At 36.3% G+C, this 19,490-nt stretch overlaps 3 protein-coding genes and 1 long non-coding RNA gene across 5 annotated transcripts; 3 read left to right on the forward strand and 1 right to left on the reverse strand.

Annotated features, from left to right (window-relative positions):
- The first annotated feature begins 462 nt into the window (after positions 1-462).
- On the forward strand, positions 463-1,979 carry Uch-L5 (ubiquitin carboxy-terminal hydrolase L5). Its single transcript, XM_090173241.1, has 8 exons — positions 463-568; positions 637-700; positions 762-867; positions 929-1,054; positions 1,108-1,367; positions 1,422-1,617; positions 1,674-1,772; positions 1,839-1,979. The coding sequence occupies exons 1-8, from the start codon at positions 496-498 to the stop codon at positions 1,899-1,901; spliced, it is 987 nt and encodes a 328-aa protein (XP_090029367.1). The 5' UTR covers positions 463-495; the 3' UTR covers positions 1,902-1,979.
- Positions 1,885-4,857, reverse strand: LOC149948261 (SH2 domain-containing protein 3C). Its single transcript, XM_090173240.1, has 3 exons — positions 4,441-4,857; positions 3,193-4,379; positions 1,885-3,134 (listed from the first exon to the last, which is right to left on the reverse strand). The coding sequence occupies exons 1-3, from the start codon at positions 4,441-4,443 to the stop codon at positions 2,387-2,389; spliced, it is 1,938 nt and encodes a 645-aa protein (XP_090029366.1). The 5' UTR covers positions 4,444-4,857; the 3' UTR covers positions 1,885-2,386.
- LOC149948262 (small integral membrane protein 20-like) lies at positions 4,679-9,479 on the forward strand. Of its 2 annotated transcripts, XR_016480618.1 has the most exons (4): positions 4,679-4,910; positions 4,978-5,034; positions 6,095-6,202; positions 9,357-9,479. XR_016480618.1 is itself a non-coding variant. In XM_090173242.1 (3 exons), exons 1-3 carry the CDS (start codon positions 4,784-4,786, stop codon positions 9,395-9,397), a joined length of 225 nt encoding a protein of 74 aa, XP_090029368.1. In that variant the 5' UTR covers positions 4,686-4,783; the 3' UTR covers positions 9,398-9,479. The 2 variants fall into 2 exon arrangements, 1 of the variants encoding a protein (XP_090029368.1); XM_090173242.1 differs by lacking the exon at positions 6,095-6,202 and having other exon boundaries at positions 4,686-4,910.
- A 5,070-nt stretch (positions 9,480-14,549) lies between these two features.
- On the forward strand, positions 14,550-16,347 carry LOC149948263 (uncharacterized). Its single transcript, XR_016480336.1, has 3 exons — positions 14,550-14,658; positions 14,759-14,842; positions 16,097-16,347. It is a non-coding gene; the product is annotated as an uncharacterized LOC149948263 (long non-coding RNA).
- Positions 16,348-19,490: the final 3,143 nt, after the last annotated feature.

A 19,490-nucleotide genomic window follows, 5' to 3' on the forward strand; every position in this document is an offset into this window, starting at 1 on the left:
TGTTTAAAGTAGAATCCCAATCTTAATTTTTCTACGATCGAAAATGAGGTTTAACATCCAGCTCGCGAGAAAAGACGTTTTGAAAATCCTCGGCTAGATTTTGTCACTAAATACAGTAAATAGGTTACGCCATCTTTTGACTCCGAGAAGAGTATCTTCCGTTTAAATTTCTTCGTTAAAAGATGGCATAACTCTCGAATTTGCCTAGAGCGTGACTACACATAGCAACGGTTCTCAATTGAAATGGGCAAGCCAAAGTAATTTTTCAAGCAGAAAACACACGATATAACATTAGTATTATAGTAACTCAATCTAATTTAACTAAAATACTGCTAACTCTGAGAAATAAAAAGTAGCAGCTGCTGCTGCAGCCGCTATCAATGAAATTGGGAATCTTGCTAGGTATAGACGTTGGGCTCAACAACGGAAAAATTATGCTACGCCATCTATTGGGTAATTTTACATTTACTTAGTCATAAAAAGCTCAAAATTGAAATGGCATCCGCCGGTGATTGGTGTTTGATAGAAAGTGATCCAGGAGTTTTTACGGAACTTATTCGAGGATTTGGTAATTTAAAAACTAATAAATTACTTTCGCCTTTTGCATACTCTTAATTTTCTTAGATCAATTTTAAGGTGTTAAAGGTGTGCAAGTTGAAGAATTATATAGCCTAGAACCAGAAAGCTTCGAAAAATTGAAGTAATATAACAATGCGACATGTCATGTTTCTTCAGCTATTAAATTAATTTTTTTCACACAGACCCGTACATGGCTTGATCTTTCTGTTTAAATGGTTCCCGGGAGATGAACCATCAGGATCAATTGTCGCTGACAGTCGTTTGGAAAAAATATTTTTTGCCAAACAAGTACCGTACCTAAAAAATAATCCTAGCTTTAAACCTTCCTAACTCTTCCTTTATTCATCAGGTAATTAACAACGCATGTGCAACGCAAGCAATCCTCAGCATTTTGCTTAATTGCAAACACCCAGACGTGACTTTAGGTGAAACTTTAGGTTCATTTAAAGAATTTAGCAGCTCATTTGATGCCATGGTAAAAAGTTCAATTATCCAAATAAACGTACACTCTAATGGGTAAATAATTAGATGAAAGGTTTGGCTTTGAGCAACTCGAATGTCATAAAAGAAGTGCATAACGGCTTCTCTCGACACCAAATGATAGAGTTTGACTGTAAAGGAGCTAATAAAGATGATGATGTCTATCATTTTGTGGGCTATGTTCCTATTGACGGCCGCTTATATGAGTTAGACGGCCTTAAAGACGGACCAATTGATTTAGGGGGAATTCCATCTTCAGTCGACTGGATCGACGTTGTTAGGCCCATAATTGATCAACGTATTCGAAAGTAAGCGAGCCATAAAGTATTTTAGCGTAAAAATAAATAAAATTACACTTTCAGGTATAACGAAGGTGAAATTCACTTTAATCTGATGGCAATAATCTCAGACAGAAGAATGCTGTACCAGAAACGTCTAGAGGAACTTCAGCAACGTCTTGAAAATGTTCCACCGGAGGGAAAAGGGGAGATACAAAACGAACTGAGTCAATTGCATTTTTTGCTAAATGAGGAAGATAGGAAAATGAAACAATATAAAGTAACTATAAATTGTATTAATTTTTAAAATAATTCCAATATTATTTACATATGTAGGTTGAAAATATTCGTCGGAAACATAATTATCTCCCGTTAATAATGGAATTACTAAAAATATTGGCAGAGGAGAAAAAATTAGTTCCATTAGTAGAAAAGGTAGTACTGACCAACTTTATAAAGCTAAAAATGTTAGTGTAAAAATTATAAAATGTACAATTTTAGGCGAGAGAAAAAGCTATGGAGAAACAGAAAGACAAGGAAATGGAAGTCGATGTTAAAAACTGAAATTTATTGCCAATAAAGCTTTTTAAAAAAAGTTATTAATAAATTCACATTTTTGACAGAATAAAACAAATTCATTGTAATCAGTACTTTTTGCTAATTTCTTGGAAGACAAACAACATGCATACATTGAGCACTAGTAATTTGCATATTTTGATATTCATTCACAACAGATGGTTTAAAACTAAAGGGATTTTTAACGCAATCATAATTTCATATATATATATATCTAAAAATAATGACTAGAAACAAAAGTATAAAATCAAAATAGCATTAAAAAATAAATCTTCTAACAACAAAAGTGAATAAAAGTAGTATAGTTCATTCGAGATTACTGGCACATGGAATTAGTTTTTGTAAATAAGAAAATTATCACTCATTTTTTACTTAAAAGTAGTGTTAAAATAGCGTATACAGATGAGAAAATATATTAAAATTATAGAGATTGTTATATATCAGACTATAAATTAGTTTAGGTGTCATGTAAATTAGTTGCCGTCATGAGGTACTTCGCAACGTTCAGACATTACTGTTAATACTTGTTCAAGCTTGGCATATCTCTCCGAGCCTGCCACAACTGCGCCTCTACTGCCCCATAAAAATCTGAGATGAAATTCAGTGTGGAACACTTCCAATAGTTGGTCGTCAAATTTGGCACCTTCCAGGGCTATCTCACTGTTGCGTTTATACATCGCAAAACTGTTTCCATTTCGTCGGCCATTTTCCAAATGAGAAAGCAGCAACTGTAGGCCATAATCAGCGCAGGTTTGCTCCCATTGCAGACCCAACATAGGGTAGTTATTCAGTTGACTCCCACTCAAGGTAGTTTGAGGGCTGGGACTCTCGGGTGGTTGCTGAGGTTGAATGGGTTCAGATGTGACAACTTGCAAATGCTTTTGCAATATTGTGGCCAATGAAAATAAATAAGGAATGCATGTGTTTGGAGCTTGCGGATTTGTACATTCTTGCATAGCTTTGAGGGTTGGTCTCAATTTAGTTTCAAACATGAGGGCACTATCAGTGTGCATTTGCCGTAATGTCAGCCACGTAGATTTCAGTCTATCCACTTGAGGGAGGGCCAATCCAAGCATCAAACCAGTAAATCCATACAGGTTTCCTAACGCTGCTTTCGTATCAGCTGCTACTTGAATAAACTTGTTGATCATTTCACTTCGTTCCATTTCACTGCCGCAAGTTAATATCAAAATGGCAACAAAGTATTTCAAGCAATTTGTCCTATCAAAAGCAAAAATAAATTACATAAGTGATTAAAGCATATTAAAAACAAATTTACCTCTCAAGTAAATCACTGCAAAGTTGAATTCCTTGGGGTAAAACCAACAGCTCCAAGCCAGAAACAACACCCAGACCCAGATCATAATCTTGAGAGCATTTTAAAACTTCCAGATCAGAACGTGTCAAGTGATTTCCAAGCATTTTTGGTGCGGCTGACATGATCAGTGAGCGCACTTTCAAAAGAGAAGGCGCTTCCAATGGTTTGTTTTCATTTGGCAACAGTGCAGTTGTGAAAATGTCCAATTTAAATCGAGATACTGGATCCAAATCGGGTATGGAATGCAAAACCGCTGAAGTATCTTTGGTAGATTCTATTGGGATATCGGATAAACTTTCTCTATCCAAAAATGAAAACCTGGTCTCACCGGATGTTTTCCTGCTGCCATTTTTCAAACTATGAGTATAAGGTGAATTTAAAAATGGAGAATTTATGTTATTTGACTCAAAAACTGGTTCATGATAGACATGATTCGGACCAGGCATGTTAGTAAAATCTAGCTGACGGTTAACTGATATTCTACTGGGTTTTGGAGGAGGTAAGTCTTCACAATCGGACAAGTTTTCAACTTGGGGTTGTGGAACAGTTGTGTGATACCGTGTTTGCTCACCAGCATAGCCTTGCTTAGCTGGTAAAGGAGGAATGGGAGAATTGACAAGAACATTCGAGGGGTCAACAGGAGTTTGTGCCAAGTTATCAAGGGCATGGCCTCCAACTGAAGTGTAACTTGGCAATTCCTTTTGCTTAAGGCCATAACGTGAAGCGTAATAACTTAAGGGCATGGTACGATTTATGGGTTTGCTAATAATTGCCCCTGAAGCAGCTGATATTGAATTTTTATTCCCAACATAATACGTAACTAGGCCAGGAACCGTGTCGAAGCAATCATCTTCAAATTGAAACTGTATTTTCTCATAGACTGTGTTGGGTTGTTGAATTACTTTGTTGATAACAAAATGTAATGGAATTGCTTTCCATTTACAAGTCAATACATAATCACCGGGTCTCGACGTACAGTCTCGAATCAAGAAGTCACCATTATCTGTTAATAATTCTTCAGCTCTGGTACGGGGAATCGTCCCGTGATACCACGCTCTACTTCTTAAATCACTATTATCCAAACTTAGCTCCCATTCCAACGCTTTTCTCAGTTCTTCCGATCCTTCCTCAAGTGTTGTATCGGGTTCCTAAGTTTTATGATAATTAGTTAACTTATAACTTTATATTTAAAATACACACAAAACTTACCATTATATTTCAAAAAATGTGGCGTAAAAATTACCCCAGATACGAAAAAGTTTCATATTACTTTCTTTGTAAAGTATTTGGGATCGGACTTCAGGGCGCGACACGAAGGAAACTTAAAAGCGTACTTTACAGGGAAAAACTTCCTTTTTATTCCTACTACCGTTGGTATTAAACTACCGATAACGTCATTTCCAAGCAATCAAACGACTGGATTTATTTTCCAGTGTCTCGTGAAATAGTAGAAAACCTCTAAAATTGAAGCTTGTTAAGCTAAAAATGGCGGCGTTGTCGAGGTGAAGCAACACACTCTAAAATAATATAACGTAAAAGGTATCCTAGCAAAATGACCCCTAATTATATTCACCTAACCAAGTGGAAATCATTTGCATTCATTGGTGGATTCGTCGGACTTATTGCCGCTTTTGTCTATCCTGTAGTTGTTTACCCATTCTTCCATGTAGATGAATACAGTAAGATCATTAGACAGACTATTTCTACAATAAGTTTAATTTGCCATTTCCATTTGTTTAATCGCAGAAAAAGCCCAAGAAATAAACAGAACTGGGATTAACCAGGAAGATATTCAACCTGGTGGTTCGTATTATTGTTTAATATATAATAACAGAAAAACACAAGCATTAAGAATCTTAAGACTCGTTTTGAGTTTCTACTTCTAGCAGACGGTATTGCGTTTTCTATCGAACAATTTCGTCACTTCCGCTTAAAATGCCCGTGTTTTCGTATATACGCGAACAGGGGCCTACCGAAGGTGGTCGAATGGGGGGTAGAAACTTTGATTTTGGGGGGTGCCTATTTCAATGGGACGGTCCCTATACATGAACCAGTGTGCGTAAAGTCGGCAAGCATTTTTGCAAGAATTTAATTGAAAAAATACAGCCAGAGGTAAGAATTCTTACGGATATTGCAGGAAACCCAAGATATCTTAAGAAATTGACGCATCCCTCAAGATTAATCAACCTAAAGAGGTGTGGAAACAGCGGGAAAAAATATAATTTTTGTCATCTACGTTTACTAAGGAAATTTCACGGGAAATTATAATTACGAAAATTTAAAGTAACATTTTTTGTTTAAAGCAACTGTCGGCTCTATCATTGCCACCTGTATTATTAAAAGGCCGCTGTTTTTATAGATGGCCATAAATCTATCCGAATCTTCGAAAAAAATCTCTTTCGTGGAGAGCGTGGAGCCATCTATTAAATGGGAACGGAAGCTAAAATTCAAAATAGCGAAACAATAACGTCGTCAGAGTCATTATCGAGTATTATATTTAGACCACTTTTACTCTACTTAGTGAACTTTAACCTAAATTAAATATCCCATATAAAATATATTATAAACAATTACTATAATTGAAGTTATTGACAAATTTACAAACGAGCCAATCAACACGAGGGGTACTTGTATGTCCCGCATTTTGGGTCAAAATGTAGCTTCAGCATCTTGTTTTGATTTCGACGCTAGCGACATCTGTTGAAAAAAGAGCTATTTGACGTCGAGCCGACACTTGCTTTAACTCTTCCAAGGGAAAATTTCCACGTCACCACGCCTCTTTAGATTGATTATCTCTGTAAGTCTGTATGTAAGTGATTCTTGGATAAGTATTACCGGAAGTTTATAATAAATCCCCTTCTAGGGGAAGCACCTAGCAACAAGTTTACTTGTCACATCCGGAGTTCCGGGCTGTGACACGTCGACATGCACAATGAGGATGTAGCTTGTAAGCCAAGTTTTTGTCCGCCAGGTTCGTGACCACGCTAGCGTTAATCTAAGCAGACGACCCTACAAACGAAAAAATTAGCAAGAATATTTATTTATGGTCTACCATATAGAAAACTAATCGTGGAGGGGGTGGTGCAGAGGCACACGTCCCCCCCCCCCCCACCTCGAAACGTATAATTGTAGAACCGAAATCCTGGCTAGGCCACTGGGGTTGTGCAAAACGTAAGTGGCTTTCAGGTCATAAAGGGGCGTAAGCGGTAAACCAAAAGCGAAATTGAATCTTGAATACGCCCTTATTAAATTGTGACTGGAAGTCAAAGTATTTGGTTAATTATTATATAATAAAACTATAATATGTTACGTAACATTTGAGCTACGCGTCACCCCTCTAGAATTTAGTAACACTTAAACAAATCACCCCCCCCCCCCTTAAATTATAGGATTAATCTACCATTAATGCAAATGTTATTTGCTTAAAACTAATGACTTCGAAAATTCTTCATGGTGTGACTTTATAATACTGATAAAACGTGAAAATGTGGTTTATAGATATATACGGGGTGTAAATATTAAATATTACATCGTTATACAGACTAATACACGTAAGAAATTCTAAGCCATAATGTGCTGTATACGCCTATTAAAAGGTGGGTGAAAATGCTGACCCATCCAGCAAAATATGAATTTATATGAAAAACTAACAAGAAACTGCTATTTCGTTACAAGTCGTCTGAAACGCAGACGATTTTAAACCGAAAACCCGAAACTACTCAAGACAGAAAATTCTTTTCCATAAAAATTCAAATTTCGTAGGGTAGGTCGACATTTAACCCACCTTTTAATATAGGCGTATACTTTCGCAATTGGGTAGAAAACTGTCTCGAACCTGAGAAGGGTCACTTTTTTATAGCCTGGGTGGATCGCTTATGTACGTCTGATAATATTATTCCATAAACATGTCACCGTTTTGCGTCAGCACTCTCGCGTCTCATATCGCATTTTGATAGCATCCCGCAAAAAACAAATTCTATTACCATAAGTTTATAATATTTTAACATAAGTATGACACTTAGTAATCTTCATATTATTACTGAGAGCAACTCAGACGAAAAGTGTGGCCACGAAATACTATGCCCACCTGATTAAAACGTTACCAGTCCGCCTTCGATTACAGTAAAATATTTCCCAAAGGGTCAAACTTATTCGTAGCTTGCTCATGGGTGTTGCGTCCATGGAGTTGGGAATATTAATCAAGAGATCCAATCTAATCTGCTCCCCGCGAAACAAGTTTTGAAAATTACGAATGTGCCGTCTCCTCTAAAATGACGAGAAAACGTTATCATATGACCCGTGGCGCCATCCATTATTTTTGAAAAAAAAATATTTTTGCCAGAAAACGCGTCTTATTTGAACGAACCATTGAGAGATAGACGGCGCCACGGGTAGAATGATAAAGTTTTCTCGTCATTTGGGAGCAGACGGCAGTATTCTTATTTTTTTTAAACTTGTTTCGCGAAATACTGAAATCCGACGTTTTGATTGGACCTCTAGATTAATATTCCTAACTCAATGGTTGCGTCTCGGTCGGCCATGACATTAAGACGCCCATGGCGGTCACGTGATATTTTCGCAGGATCGTGTAGCGTTTCGCCTCGTGATCTGTGACGTCAAATTAATGTCATGGTGGCCGTTTCAAGGCGTGACTTAGCCGCGACGTACGCCTACGACGCTACGAGCAAGCAAACTTGTCTTACTACCAGGGCTGCGTTCAGCAACTATCAACTGAGAAAAACCGTTGAGTTATCGTTGAGTTCTTTTAATCAACGCTACGTCACAAAAATCTAAAGTTGTTGTACGATTTATATAGTTCGCTGACTTAACGAACAAAATATCGTCTGCTACCCCTCCTTTAACTTTGTCGAATGACGTCACGACACCGATGAGTGACGGAAAAACCATCTCGCCCAGCCGATGTTTCCGCTGAGTCTCCGATGATCAACGTGACGTCAAAACCGGAAGTCAAAAAACCCGTTCAACAAAAAACCGCTGACCGTTGAGCTCAGCGCTGAGCTATTTTAGAGTTGTTGAACGCAGCCCAGTTGAAAAATATCACTCATTTTAAAAGAATGTTTATAAAAAAATTGCGGTGAATTTTTCCAAAATATAAATTTAAGGTAGCGTCATTTAAATTCCAAAGAAATAACTAAAAATGTACTACAAAAAAAAATTAATCGGGCAAGGCCGTCATGGAACTCCAGCGGTAGTTTCCCTTTGCCCACCCAAAGCGATCCTAGAATCTAAAATTTATTTCCCTCGCTCACTCAACGTGATCCTAGATTACGAAATGGTGTGGTACTTCCCCTTGCCCACCCAAAGTGATCCTAGAATACGAAATGATGTGAAAGCGATCTTTGCTTCCGAATTAGTTTTTGCATCCCCCAAAACAAAACTATCCTACCAATGGTACCGAGTTGCCAGCTGGGCGATTTTCCCGCTCAATAAACCAATTCGCATAATACATACAGGGAAACAAACCTTTAGAAACCGTCATCGAGTATAAAATTTTAATTTCGTATTTCGACACTAGATGACACCAGCGTAGATATTTGGGCGCATAATTTAAAAAAAATTAAATTTTATTATTCAAGCTGAAAGTTTGTATAAAACATTTTAGAAAATATAGTTATACAAAATTTCAGCTTTTAAATAACCACAATTTAAATTAGACTTTCGCGGGTTTTATCATTTTTGTTATTTCGGATTGTAAACTGATGGCGCCATCTAGTAACAAGTATATTATTAAAAATGTATACACAATGGCGGTACCCCTGTAATAGGGTCTTCTCCCTTCTTATAATTGTATTGGGGGAGAAAAGGCTTGGGCGTGAGGCTGATTTTTGGTTTGGTTTTGTGGTTTCCACCTAATAGCAGCTGCCCAGCGATACAGGGAATAATTATACCTCGTAAAATATATTAAACGGTGGAGAATTTGAATGAAAACGAGGGAAGTCCAGGTCCAGGGGAAAAAGATTACACGCGACTACCCTCCATTCTTATTTCGTGACGGCTGGCGGTTTTTTGGGACGTCACTTATACCCGGCTGCTCTGCCTACTATCCGAAAGTAACGTTCAACGCCGGTACGAGCGTAATTTTAAATAATTTTTTCTCCCCACAGGTATGAAAATCTGGAGTGACCCATTCGGTAAAAGAAATTAAACTACGGACATCATGGACATGTTAGTCATTTTATTGTACATATAGTCAAAATGTTGTGTTCAAAATAAAAACTATATTGTAAGTCGTTTTCCTAGTGCAAATATAAAGTATAATATTTTTCCGGTATACACAGTAACTGTAGAGACAGACTATCAAGAATTTCCGGCGTGGCGCGATTATGAAACAAGGCATCGCGTGAATAACTTCCACGAAAACTACTGGTACCTCTAAAAGCTTATTTCAATGTCAGACAGACTGAACTAGGCATCCCAGTTGCCCCTAATTTGTGACGTAACTTTATCAGGGGGGCCCTGATGAAGATGTGTCATCTCCGTTCCTTCCCTCCCTCCAGATTTGACGTGCTTATGCATCTTTAGTGGAAATAATCAACGGTCGTAAAATATCTTTGACGTGGCTTTTCTCACGAACGAGTAACAAAGGGCCTTTCATAAGAGGGCAGGAAACGAATGATTAGAGAACCGCGCAGGGGGACCGTTAATCCCTCCCATTTTCCTTCCCCCTTTTAATCCGATAGCCTATCAAAAACCTTGAATTTATATTTCAAACAATTCGTCTTTTTCCCCAGAAATAGAAATCACTGGTTTTATAGTAAAGTTTGGAGGGAAAACGCTATCATTGATTAGAAAGAGAAAAGGCGCCAAAATTTTCAGCGATAAAAAGAACGTTCCGATTGTTTTTCTGCGAAATTTCGTCGAAAAACAAGGGAGTGTTTCAGTGGGAATTGGAGCCCTCGAGCGCCGCCCGCGCCAGAGACATCTCAAAGATCATTTTACCTACCGCCACTACCTCACATTTCAAGGAAACTTATAGAATTGACCTTTTCACTGTAGCAGTTTCACGCGGGAGCAATTTTATCCGTTACTAAACTTACACTGACAGAGACTAAACCAAATGTTTAGTAGTCATTATGAAGACTTTAATGAATTATACTAAACACACTTGAAAGATATTACTGAAAGTAGTGTAACAATTTTAGTTAATATTATGATAGGAATACAATTTAAATTTTAGCTTTGGTCATGGTGGCCATTTTGATTTTATTTATATAAGTTCATAATTCACATAAGACACATCAGTAATTATTTCACACTTATGGAACATAATCACAAGACTTTCAAGTAACGCGACGTCACCCGTAGAGAAAAGAATTTTCCCCAAAAATGGCGGCCATGATCATACACCATATATGTAGCACCGTAACCAGGAGTTGATTTCAGGGGGGGGGCACACAATGGAAACAAATAAAAAAATGTACATACAACCATACGTTTCAGGGCGGGCACAGACCGACCGCCCCCCCCCCCTGGTTACGGCCCTGCATATATGTAACTCATTGGCGTAGACAAGGGGGGTTTCCGGGTCCAGACCCCCCTTGGGCCTGCCTTTGACTGTACTACATTTCCACCCCTCCTCGACCCCTCTTAACATTCACATACTTCGACCCCCCCCCTTGACGAATGTCTTGCTTCGCCACTGATGTAACTAATTTCATTTAGTTACGAGTCTACGTTTCACCAAAAGTATATAATATATCTCTTACGAAAAAAGTTTTAATCTCCCTCAACTGCTCGTGATATTCGCTTGAAACATGTACCTTCACCGATGATTTTTCAAAACGTGTTAGGGAATAAAAAATAGTGCGGTGTCAAGACGTCATCGCGGACGTCATATATTGATTTTCTAATATTACTTCACTGGTGAAATATGGTTAATCAATAGGTAAATACGGGGGGCATACTTAATCGGTTTAAATCCGATTAAATGTATTAAATCGTGTTAATCGAGATTAAATTTTTAATCCGATTTAATATTTTCATCTTGAATTATTCACAAGTTAATCTGTTAAATCACGATCTAATCAGCTTAATCGTGATTATATCGATTAAATCACGATCTAATTTTGCAATATATATTTATTTTTAATCGCGATTTTATCATCTTAATCGTGATTTAATCGGCTTAATCACTAACTCGATTTAATCGTGTTTTAATCATCTTAATCGTGATTTAATCGGCTTAATCATTAACTCGATTTAATCATCTTAATCGTGATTTAATCGGCTTAATCATCTTAATCGTGATTTAATCGGCTTAATCATTAACTCGATTTAATCGGCTTAATCATTAACTCGATTTAATCGGCTTAATCATTAACTCGATTTAATCGGATTAACCATTAACTCGATTTAATCGGCTTAATCATTAAGTCGATTTAATCGTGATTTAATCGGCTTAATCATTAAGTCGATTTAAACGTGATTTAATCATCTTAATCATGTTTTCGTCGGATTTAATCGATAAAAGGTGCAAACTTAATCATCGAAGTTAATTCCCCACGGTTAAATATATCTAATCAGTGTTATTTTTACATTTTACACCTTTAAGGGAATAGAACCTCCAACGCGTTCTTTATGGAAGACCCCATCAATTTCCTTTATTCCCTTCGCAATCAGCGATTATCAGCGCCGCATGTGTGAAAAGCCATGGGAGGCAGCGGACAATATTGGAACCCTCGGAGGGCGACAGAAATACCAGAGGTTATATTCCCTTTAAGTGAAGTAATAGTTTCGGTAAATTTAAAGCCGTGATGCGATTTGGCGGAATCTGTCACTTGGAAAAAATTGTACACCAGATTTCAGATTTCCAAATATTTCCGATATTCCTCAAATATTTCCGATATTTCTCAAATATTTCCGGTATTTCTCAAATATTTCCGATATTTCTCAAATATTTCCGGTATTTCTCAAATATTTCCGATATTTCCAGTATTTCTCAAATATTTCCGATATTTATCCAATATTTCCAGTATTTCTCAATTATTTCCGATATTTCTCAGATATTTCCGATATTTATCCAATATTTCCAGTATTTCTCAATTATTTCCGGTATTTCTCAAAAAATTTACGATAATTTTAATATTTCCGATATTTCTAAAATATTTACAGTATTTCTCAAATATTTCCAGTATTTCTCAATTATTTTCGGTATTTCTCAATTACTTCCGATATTTCTCAAATATTTCCAGTATTTCTCAATTATTTCCAGAATTTCTCGAATATTTCCGGTATTTCTCAAATATTTCCAGTATTTCTCAATTATTTCCGGTATTTCTCAATTATTTCCGGTATTTCTCAAATATTTCCAGTATTTCTCAATTATTTCCGGTATTTCTCAAATATTGCCGATAATTTTAATATTGCCGATATTTCTCAAATATTTCCGGTATTTCTCAAATATTTCCGATATTTCCAGTATTTCTCAAATATTTCCGATATTTATCCAATATTTCCAGTATTTCTCAATTATTTCCGATATTTCTCAGATATTTCCGATATTTATCCAATATTTCCAGTATTTCTCAATTATTTCCGGTATTTCTCAAAAAATTTACGATAATTTTAATATTTCCGATATTTCTAAAATATTTACAGTATTTCTCAAATATTTCCAGTATTTCTCAATTATTTTCGGTATTTCTCAATTACTTCCGATATTTCTCAAATATTTCCAGTATTTCTCAATTATTTCCAGTATTTCTCAAATATTTCCGGTATTTCTCAAATATTTCCAGTATTTCTCAATTATTTCCGGTATTTCTCAATTATTTCCGGTATTTCTCAAATATTTCCAGTATTTCTCAAATATTTCCGGTATTTCTCAAATATTGCCGATAATTTTAATATTGCCGATATTTCTCAAATATTTCCGGTATTTCTCAAATATTTCCGATATTTCTCAATTATTTCCGATATTTCTCAGATATTTCCGATATTTATCCAATATTTCCAGTATTTCTCAATTATTTCCGGTATTTCTCAAAACAATTACGATAATTTTAATATTTCCGATATTTCTAAAATATTTACAGTATTTCTCAAATATTTCCAGTATTTCTCAATTATTTCCAGTATTTCTCAAATATTTCCGGTATTTCTCAAATATTTCCAGTATTTCTCAATTATTTCCGGTATTTCTCAATTATTTCCGGTATTTCTCAAATATTTCCAGTATTTCTCAATTATTTCCGGTATTTCTCAAATATTGCCGATAATTTTAATATTGCCGATATTTCTCAAATATTTCCGGTATTTCTCAAATATTTCCGATATTTCCAGTATTTCTCAAATATTTCCGATATTTATCCAATATTTCCAGTATTTCTCAATTATTTCCGATATTTCTCAGATATTTCCGATATTTATCCAATATTTCCAGTATTTCTCAATTATTTCCGGTATTTCTCAAAAAAATTACGATAATTTTAATATTTCCGATATTTCTAAAATATTTACAGTATTTCTCAAATATTTCCAGTATTTCTCAATTATTTTCGGTATTTCTCAATTACTTCCGATATTTCTCAAATATTTCCAGTATTTCTCAATTATTTCCAGTATTTCTCAAATATTTCCGGTATTTCTCAAATATTTCCAGTATTTCTCAATTATTTCCGGTATTTCTCAATTATTTCCGGTATTTCTCAAATATTTCCAGTATTTCTCAATTATTTCCGGTATTTCTCAAATATTGCCGATAATTTTAATATTGCCGATATTTCTCAAATATTTCCGGTATTACTCAATTATTTCCGATATTTCTCAAATATTCTCGGTATTTCTCAAATATTTCCGATTTTTCCGATAATTTTTTATTATTTCCAATATTTCTTTGGATTTCTCGATATTTCTAGATTTCCGGAAATAATTATTTGGACACCATATTTCTTAAGTGGCTACCCCCTCGGTCTAACCTGCGAAGGTACACGTTTAATTTTTAATTTATAATAGCCTAGATGTATACTTCTCTCGTGATAAATGTATTATAAACTTCTGGTTATACTTTAAGCGCGAATAAAAAAAGTACCAAAAACAAAGCTTTTGAAGAATTTCTTCATTAAAATCATAATACACTAACGGATACTTTTTATTGTTTATTGTGAAATAAGAACAACATCGCTTGACCAACTTGTTGTGAGGATTCAAAATAAAGCGTGGTTCGAGTCACGCGCCCCGAAAGTTAACGGAATTAATCAGATTGCGAAACCGAGAGCTCGCTGATTGGCTGAATCGGCACACGCCTCCCAAATTTGCACACGGTACGCGTTTATTGGCCCCAATATAAGGTACCGCGGAGCGCCAAATTCATCATTACCAAATTTTTATCTCTCTAAACACGTTTGTTGGTTTCCTAAACCCAGTTTCAAAGCTCAACTATGCCTGATCCATGCACTTGCGTAAAGGGTAAGAATTAAATTTATACCTTATTAATTTTATACGTTATTACTGTAAAAACTAAATTGATTCCATTCTTAATATTATGTTGTTCTTTTTCCGTTTATAGACGGAAAATGCACTTGCCAGTCCGAGTGCAAGTGTGGCGCTAGCTGCAAATGCGCCACGTGTAAAACCACCGCAGAGTGCAAATGTAAGATATTTGTTTTTTGGTTTGTTTATTTGGGTTTAGATACATTTCCTGCAATAGCTTAATAATTAAATTAAACAATTATTTACATTTTGGAAAATTGTATTAACTTAAATGAAAGAAAGAATAGGGATTAGTGAAGAACTGCAGAATTCAATAAATTAAAGAAATACGTAATTAAAGTTTCGTTGGTTTGACTTTCAAGTGGCGCTTTTAAAAGAAAATTTGAGCTATTTGAGAGATCTAAAGCCCTCGCTAGAAAACGCATAGACAATGTCTAGGCTCAGTAAATAAAAAATACGCTAATATATCCGAAATATTTTTATCCCTTATTTTATTAAACACGTTTAAATATTGATTATGCAGATAATTTTCCTAAAATGAATTTATTTAAAGATATTTATTACTAAAATAACGTGGAATTAAGATATGTAGAAATAATATAATATAATTGAAACAACTATGGAAATTTCTGGGCAGCTTAATCACAAAGGTTTTCCCGGGTAAATAATTAAAATAACGATATTCAAACAAAAAAAACCAGGAAACAAAAGATAACCCCTTATGGAAAATTTTTAGACGAATTTCACAATAGAAAGTATTTCCTATTTATCAGACTTGGGGTAATAAATAGAATAGGGATAGTTATTATCAAGTAGATAAGTTTTATCAAAGTTAAACAAAGACTACCCTTTAGCAGCTTGGTAAATAAAACTTCTGTTGATAGACTTATCTTAACTCTCTTTTTCAAATAATAAAATTATTTTGTAAGAGTTTTATCAACTGTCTGGGTCAGATCAATAATCTTGATTCTAGTCAATTGGGTTGGGTGGTCTGATTATACTATCAAAGACTTTCCCCCTCGCTTCTATACCGACGAAATTGATAAGATAATAATCCTTACCAATCGTTTTTTTTTTACAAGGCCCCCCCGTCATTCAACACCGAACCAGTTATAAATATAACCCCGCTTATCATCCAATTTATTTGCTATTTTCGCCGACCTAATATCAATTTCCAACGGTTATCGTCGCTAATGTTATTGACGATACTTGAAACCTTGTCACCGCAACTCAAATAATAACCAAAACAAATTTTGTAACTCCTTGAAAATTGCTTTTATTTAATAAAAAAAAAGGGGGGTACGGGAGTTAATTCAATTAGAAGCTTAGAAAATATCTGGGTTTAGGCACGTATTTTGAATTTACGAAAAAAAGGTGTACCGAATTGTATTTAATAATTTTTTGTTTGTTTCAGGCGAAAGCTGCACCTGCGACCCGTGCACGTGCAAGTAAATGCACCGAAACAATATCTGCTATTAAGACATTGGATTCCTGAAGAATGGCCAATTCGGGTGTTGAAAATATCCGAATAACCATTTCCAAAATTATGCATTGTCTTCTTAAATAATATTTCAACATGTGCAACATGTATATTTTTAGAATGATAGTCATTTGCTCAATTATGTAATAAATTATTACGAAATAAACAATTTTTTCAAAAAAATACATACATTTTCATTTTATCTATGATTTATAAATCGAACCGAAATGTGGCGTACAAAACATATTAGAAACGAATGAGCAAATGTAACCCCGAATTGGTTTTCCATCTTCTGTACTAAGGTGTAACTGAACTACCCCTCTGAAAAGTCGGTTTAACAAAGTTGCTATGCTAATCAAGCCAGTGGCATAGACAAGGGGGGTTTCCGGGTCCATACCCCCCTTGGGCCTACCTTTGACTATACTAATATCCCACCCCCTTCTCGACCCCCCTCTTAACATTCACATATTTTGACCCCCCCCCCTTGAGGAATTTCTGGCTACGCCACTGAATAAAGCGGACCCCACAACTCTACAACTGAGAAAACATTAGACTAGAAACTCGTAGAGCTAAAAGTGAGACGTTATAATTTAAACCTTTTTCTCTCGCCTTGAGATTCAACCCTCCATTTCGGTCTGATAAAATAAATACAAGCATTCAGAATGCTATTCGAAGTTTCAAATTTAGGGTGGGAATTTGGGAAAGTGGTGTTTGCCTAATAAGTTCTTCCAACTTGGTAATATATCAGATTACGTGACTAAATGTTTAACGTCGAAGTTCGGAGCCCTGGGAGGAGGGAGAAAATTAAGTTATATAGTAGAAATAGTGTCGCCTGGCGGGAGTTTCGATACCTAAGGAAGCACTGAGGAAGGCTAGCAGGCTTGTTGATTTTTTCCCACTCGACGGAAACGCTACCGCCATCTATTTACGTTTTAATACAAATCACGAAAGAACAAACCATAAAGTTTGCACATCGTCCACCCTAGCCTAGCTTTCTATGTGGTCTATCTCGATAGCAGAATTCATTAAATCTTAAGCATTGAAAAGTATAAGGACTAGCACACTTTTGGTATCTCCACATTTCGTAAAAATGCTTATAAGTTTGGCTAACGTGGACGCGTTTTGCCTCTGATTTTTGGGGGTGTGATGTAAATCGTGTTTGACGTCACAAGCTGCAGCGATAGAGATGAAGAGTAGGATGCCTGTGTGGCTCCGTCAGATGCAAGGAGAAAGGAAAAAGGAGTGGGAGCGGCAACTCGACCTCTTGTGACGTAGATAACACGTGAGTTTTACCTCTGGTCGAAATAAGACCAGGGCTTAACAGCGCATGGGTCGACTCGCGTTCCCCCTAGCCCCGGTTTACCGTATGTTGAGAAGATAGCATGGGATTGTTATTAGCATTGAATTTTTAAAAACAGTACCTTCATTATAAATTATAGATACGGTGAGAGTAAAATACTGGATTGAATTATTCATTTTGGGGAGAAATTCGAGCCCCTCGAATAGACGTTGAATTTGACCTCCTATCTAGTGACTGAATTGATTTTTCTTTCCTATACTTTCAAACAAATTGTTAGTTTACTCCCAAAATATCATGAATATTAACTATTAACACTATATAACATATATGACCAATAAAAACCCTTGGGATAGAACAGGTGTTTCGAATATATAGACTAACGTTTCATAGCCTCAAGGCATAGTAATTTAGTTCAAAATAAAATAAATAAACATCATGGTCATTCTAGAAATGGTTTGGGGTATATACAGCTGGTTATAGGCGAATAACCATTACCTTATTGTATAAAGCAAATATATTTTGAAACTGTCTTTTATGTAATTTCAAACGGCATTTTAAAGATAATGGACAAAGAATTAAAAACAGCGCGTGATTCTCTTAAAGCTGTAGGAATATATTACGAACAGAAAACGAACTCAATTAACTCCACTCAACAGAAGTGTTCATTTAGAATTAGGAAGTGGATACTTCTTATTTTAATCCACGGATATCTGTTACACTGTATCGCGTACTCCATAAGTTTCGCGTGGAGAAGTAAAAGACTAAGTGGCCTTTTCTTCAATTTCAGCGAGATTATACGCTGTTTAACGGCTGTATTTAGTGTCGATTATTTTTTAATAAGATTTTATTCGATTGACAATTGCGCTAACCTCATCGTCAATTTTAATCATAATATCGTTAATGGTGAAGTGGTACACCACAGGTACAATAATAGTAAGTATTTGATCAATCAACTAAAAAAATAAAATTACGGAATACAGGGTGTTAATTAGAAAAACGATACAGAGCTAATGACTCAAAACGTGTTTTAGGTATGAATTTGAAATTCGACAATGAAAATTTTAATGACCTTGAACCGTGTCTTTAAGGTCATTCAAAATTTATCTCGAGAACCATTAAAGATAGAAACATGGTTCCAATTAGAAAAGTGTTCGTCATCACAGTTTATGGTGAAATGACTTAAACCCGACGTAATGTGACCAGTGTGTCAGAATTTATAGCCCGGTGTACCTAGTAACAGAGACCATACCACCGGAGGCCTATCATCATAGTGCCCTACGCCAACGTCCACCTAGCTCGGACAGGTGACAAATCCAGCATGGGTAGTAGTACTACTGATGGTCGCACCTTTGACGCAAGCCACTCAACCCAGCAGAAGGAGCAGCAATGGGTGGACCAATTCCCACTTCGCACACAGCAGTGGGATTAAGAATGGATGATGTAGCAACTCCAGCCGACACCTACGCAGGTAAGGAGTCAAACCCTTTGGAGAGAGCTCCTAAAGGGGAACGACAAGCGCACAGCAGTCCAAGTAACCCGGCACAGCCGGCACCGGAGATCCCGGTGTTGTTCCAAAAGGCCGGGAAACAGGACCGCCGTGCCCGCATATGGAGGCCCGCCGCCCCACAGCAGGCTACCCAATCCGCCGAGGCGGACAGTTTGCACGGACCCTCTCCGTTAGCCTGAGCCGAAGCTCAGTATCCAGCCTAAACCTGACCGAAGTCGGAGGTGGAGATAGGACCATTTGATCGAAGCTAACATCTCCCAGTGCGCCACCGCCCTTATGGGATACAAGAGCCGGACCCCGACTCCCCGGTAAAACCACCAGTTATTGCACACTCCGACCCATTTAGGGCCACGTAATGTGACCAATCGGAACTTGATAAATTTTATACCAAACACAAGAGGGTCGTAAAGGGAATAATGATCACGAGACGACACTTAAGGGCTAATTAATCGAAAACTACTAGTTCTAAGGAATACAAATTTTCATGACAAACTAGTTTAAGTGAGGGAATTAAAAAATTT

This window comes from Leiobunum rupestre, chromosome 4, assembly GCF_980474605.1.
Source record: "Leiobunum rupestre chromosome 4, qqLeiRupe1.1.hap1, whole genome shotgun sequence".
In the NCBI taxonomy this organism is placed as follows: domain Eukaryota; kingdom Metazoa; phylum Arthropoda; class Arachnida; order Opiliones; family Sclerosomatidae; genus Leiobunum; species Leiobunum rupestre.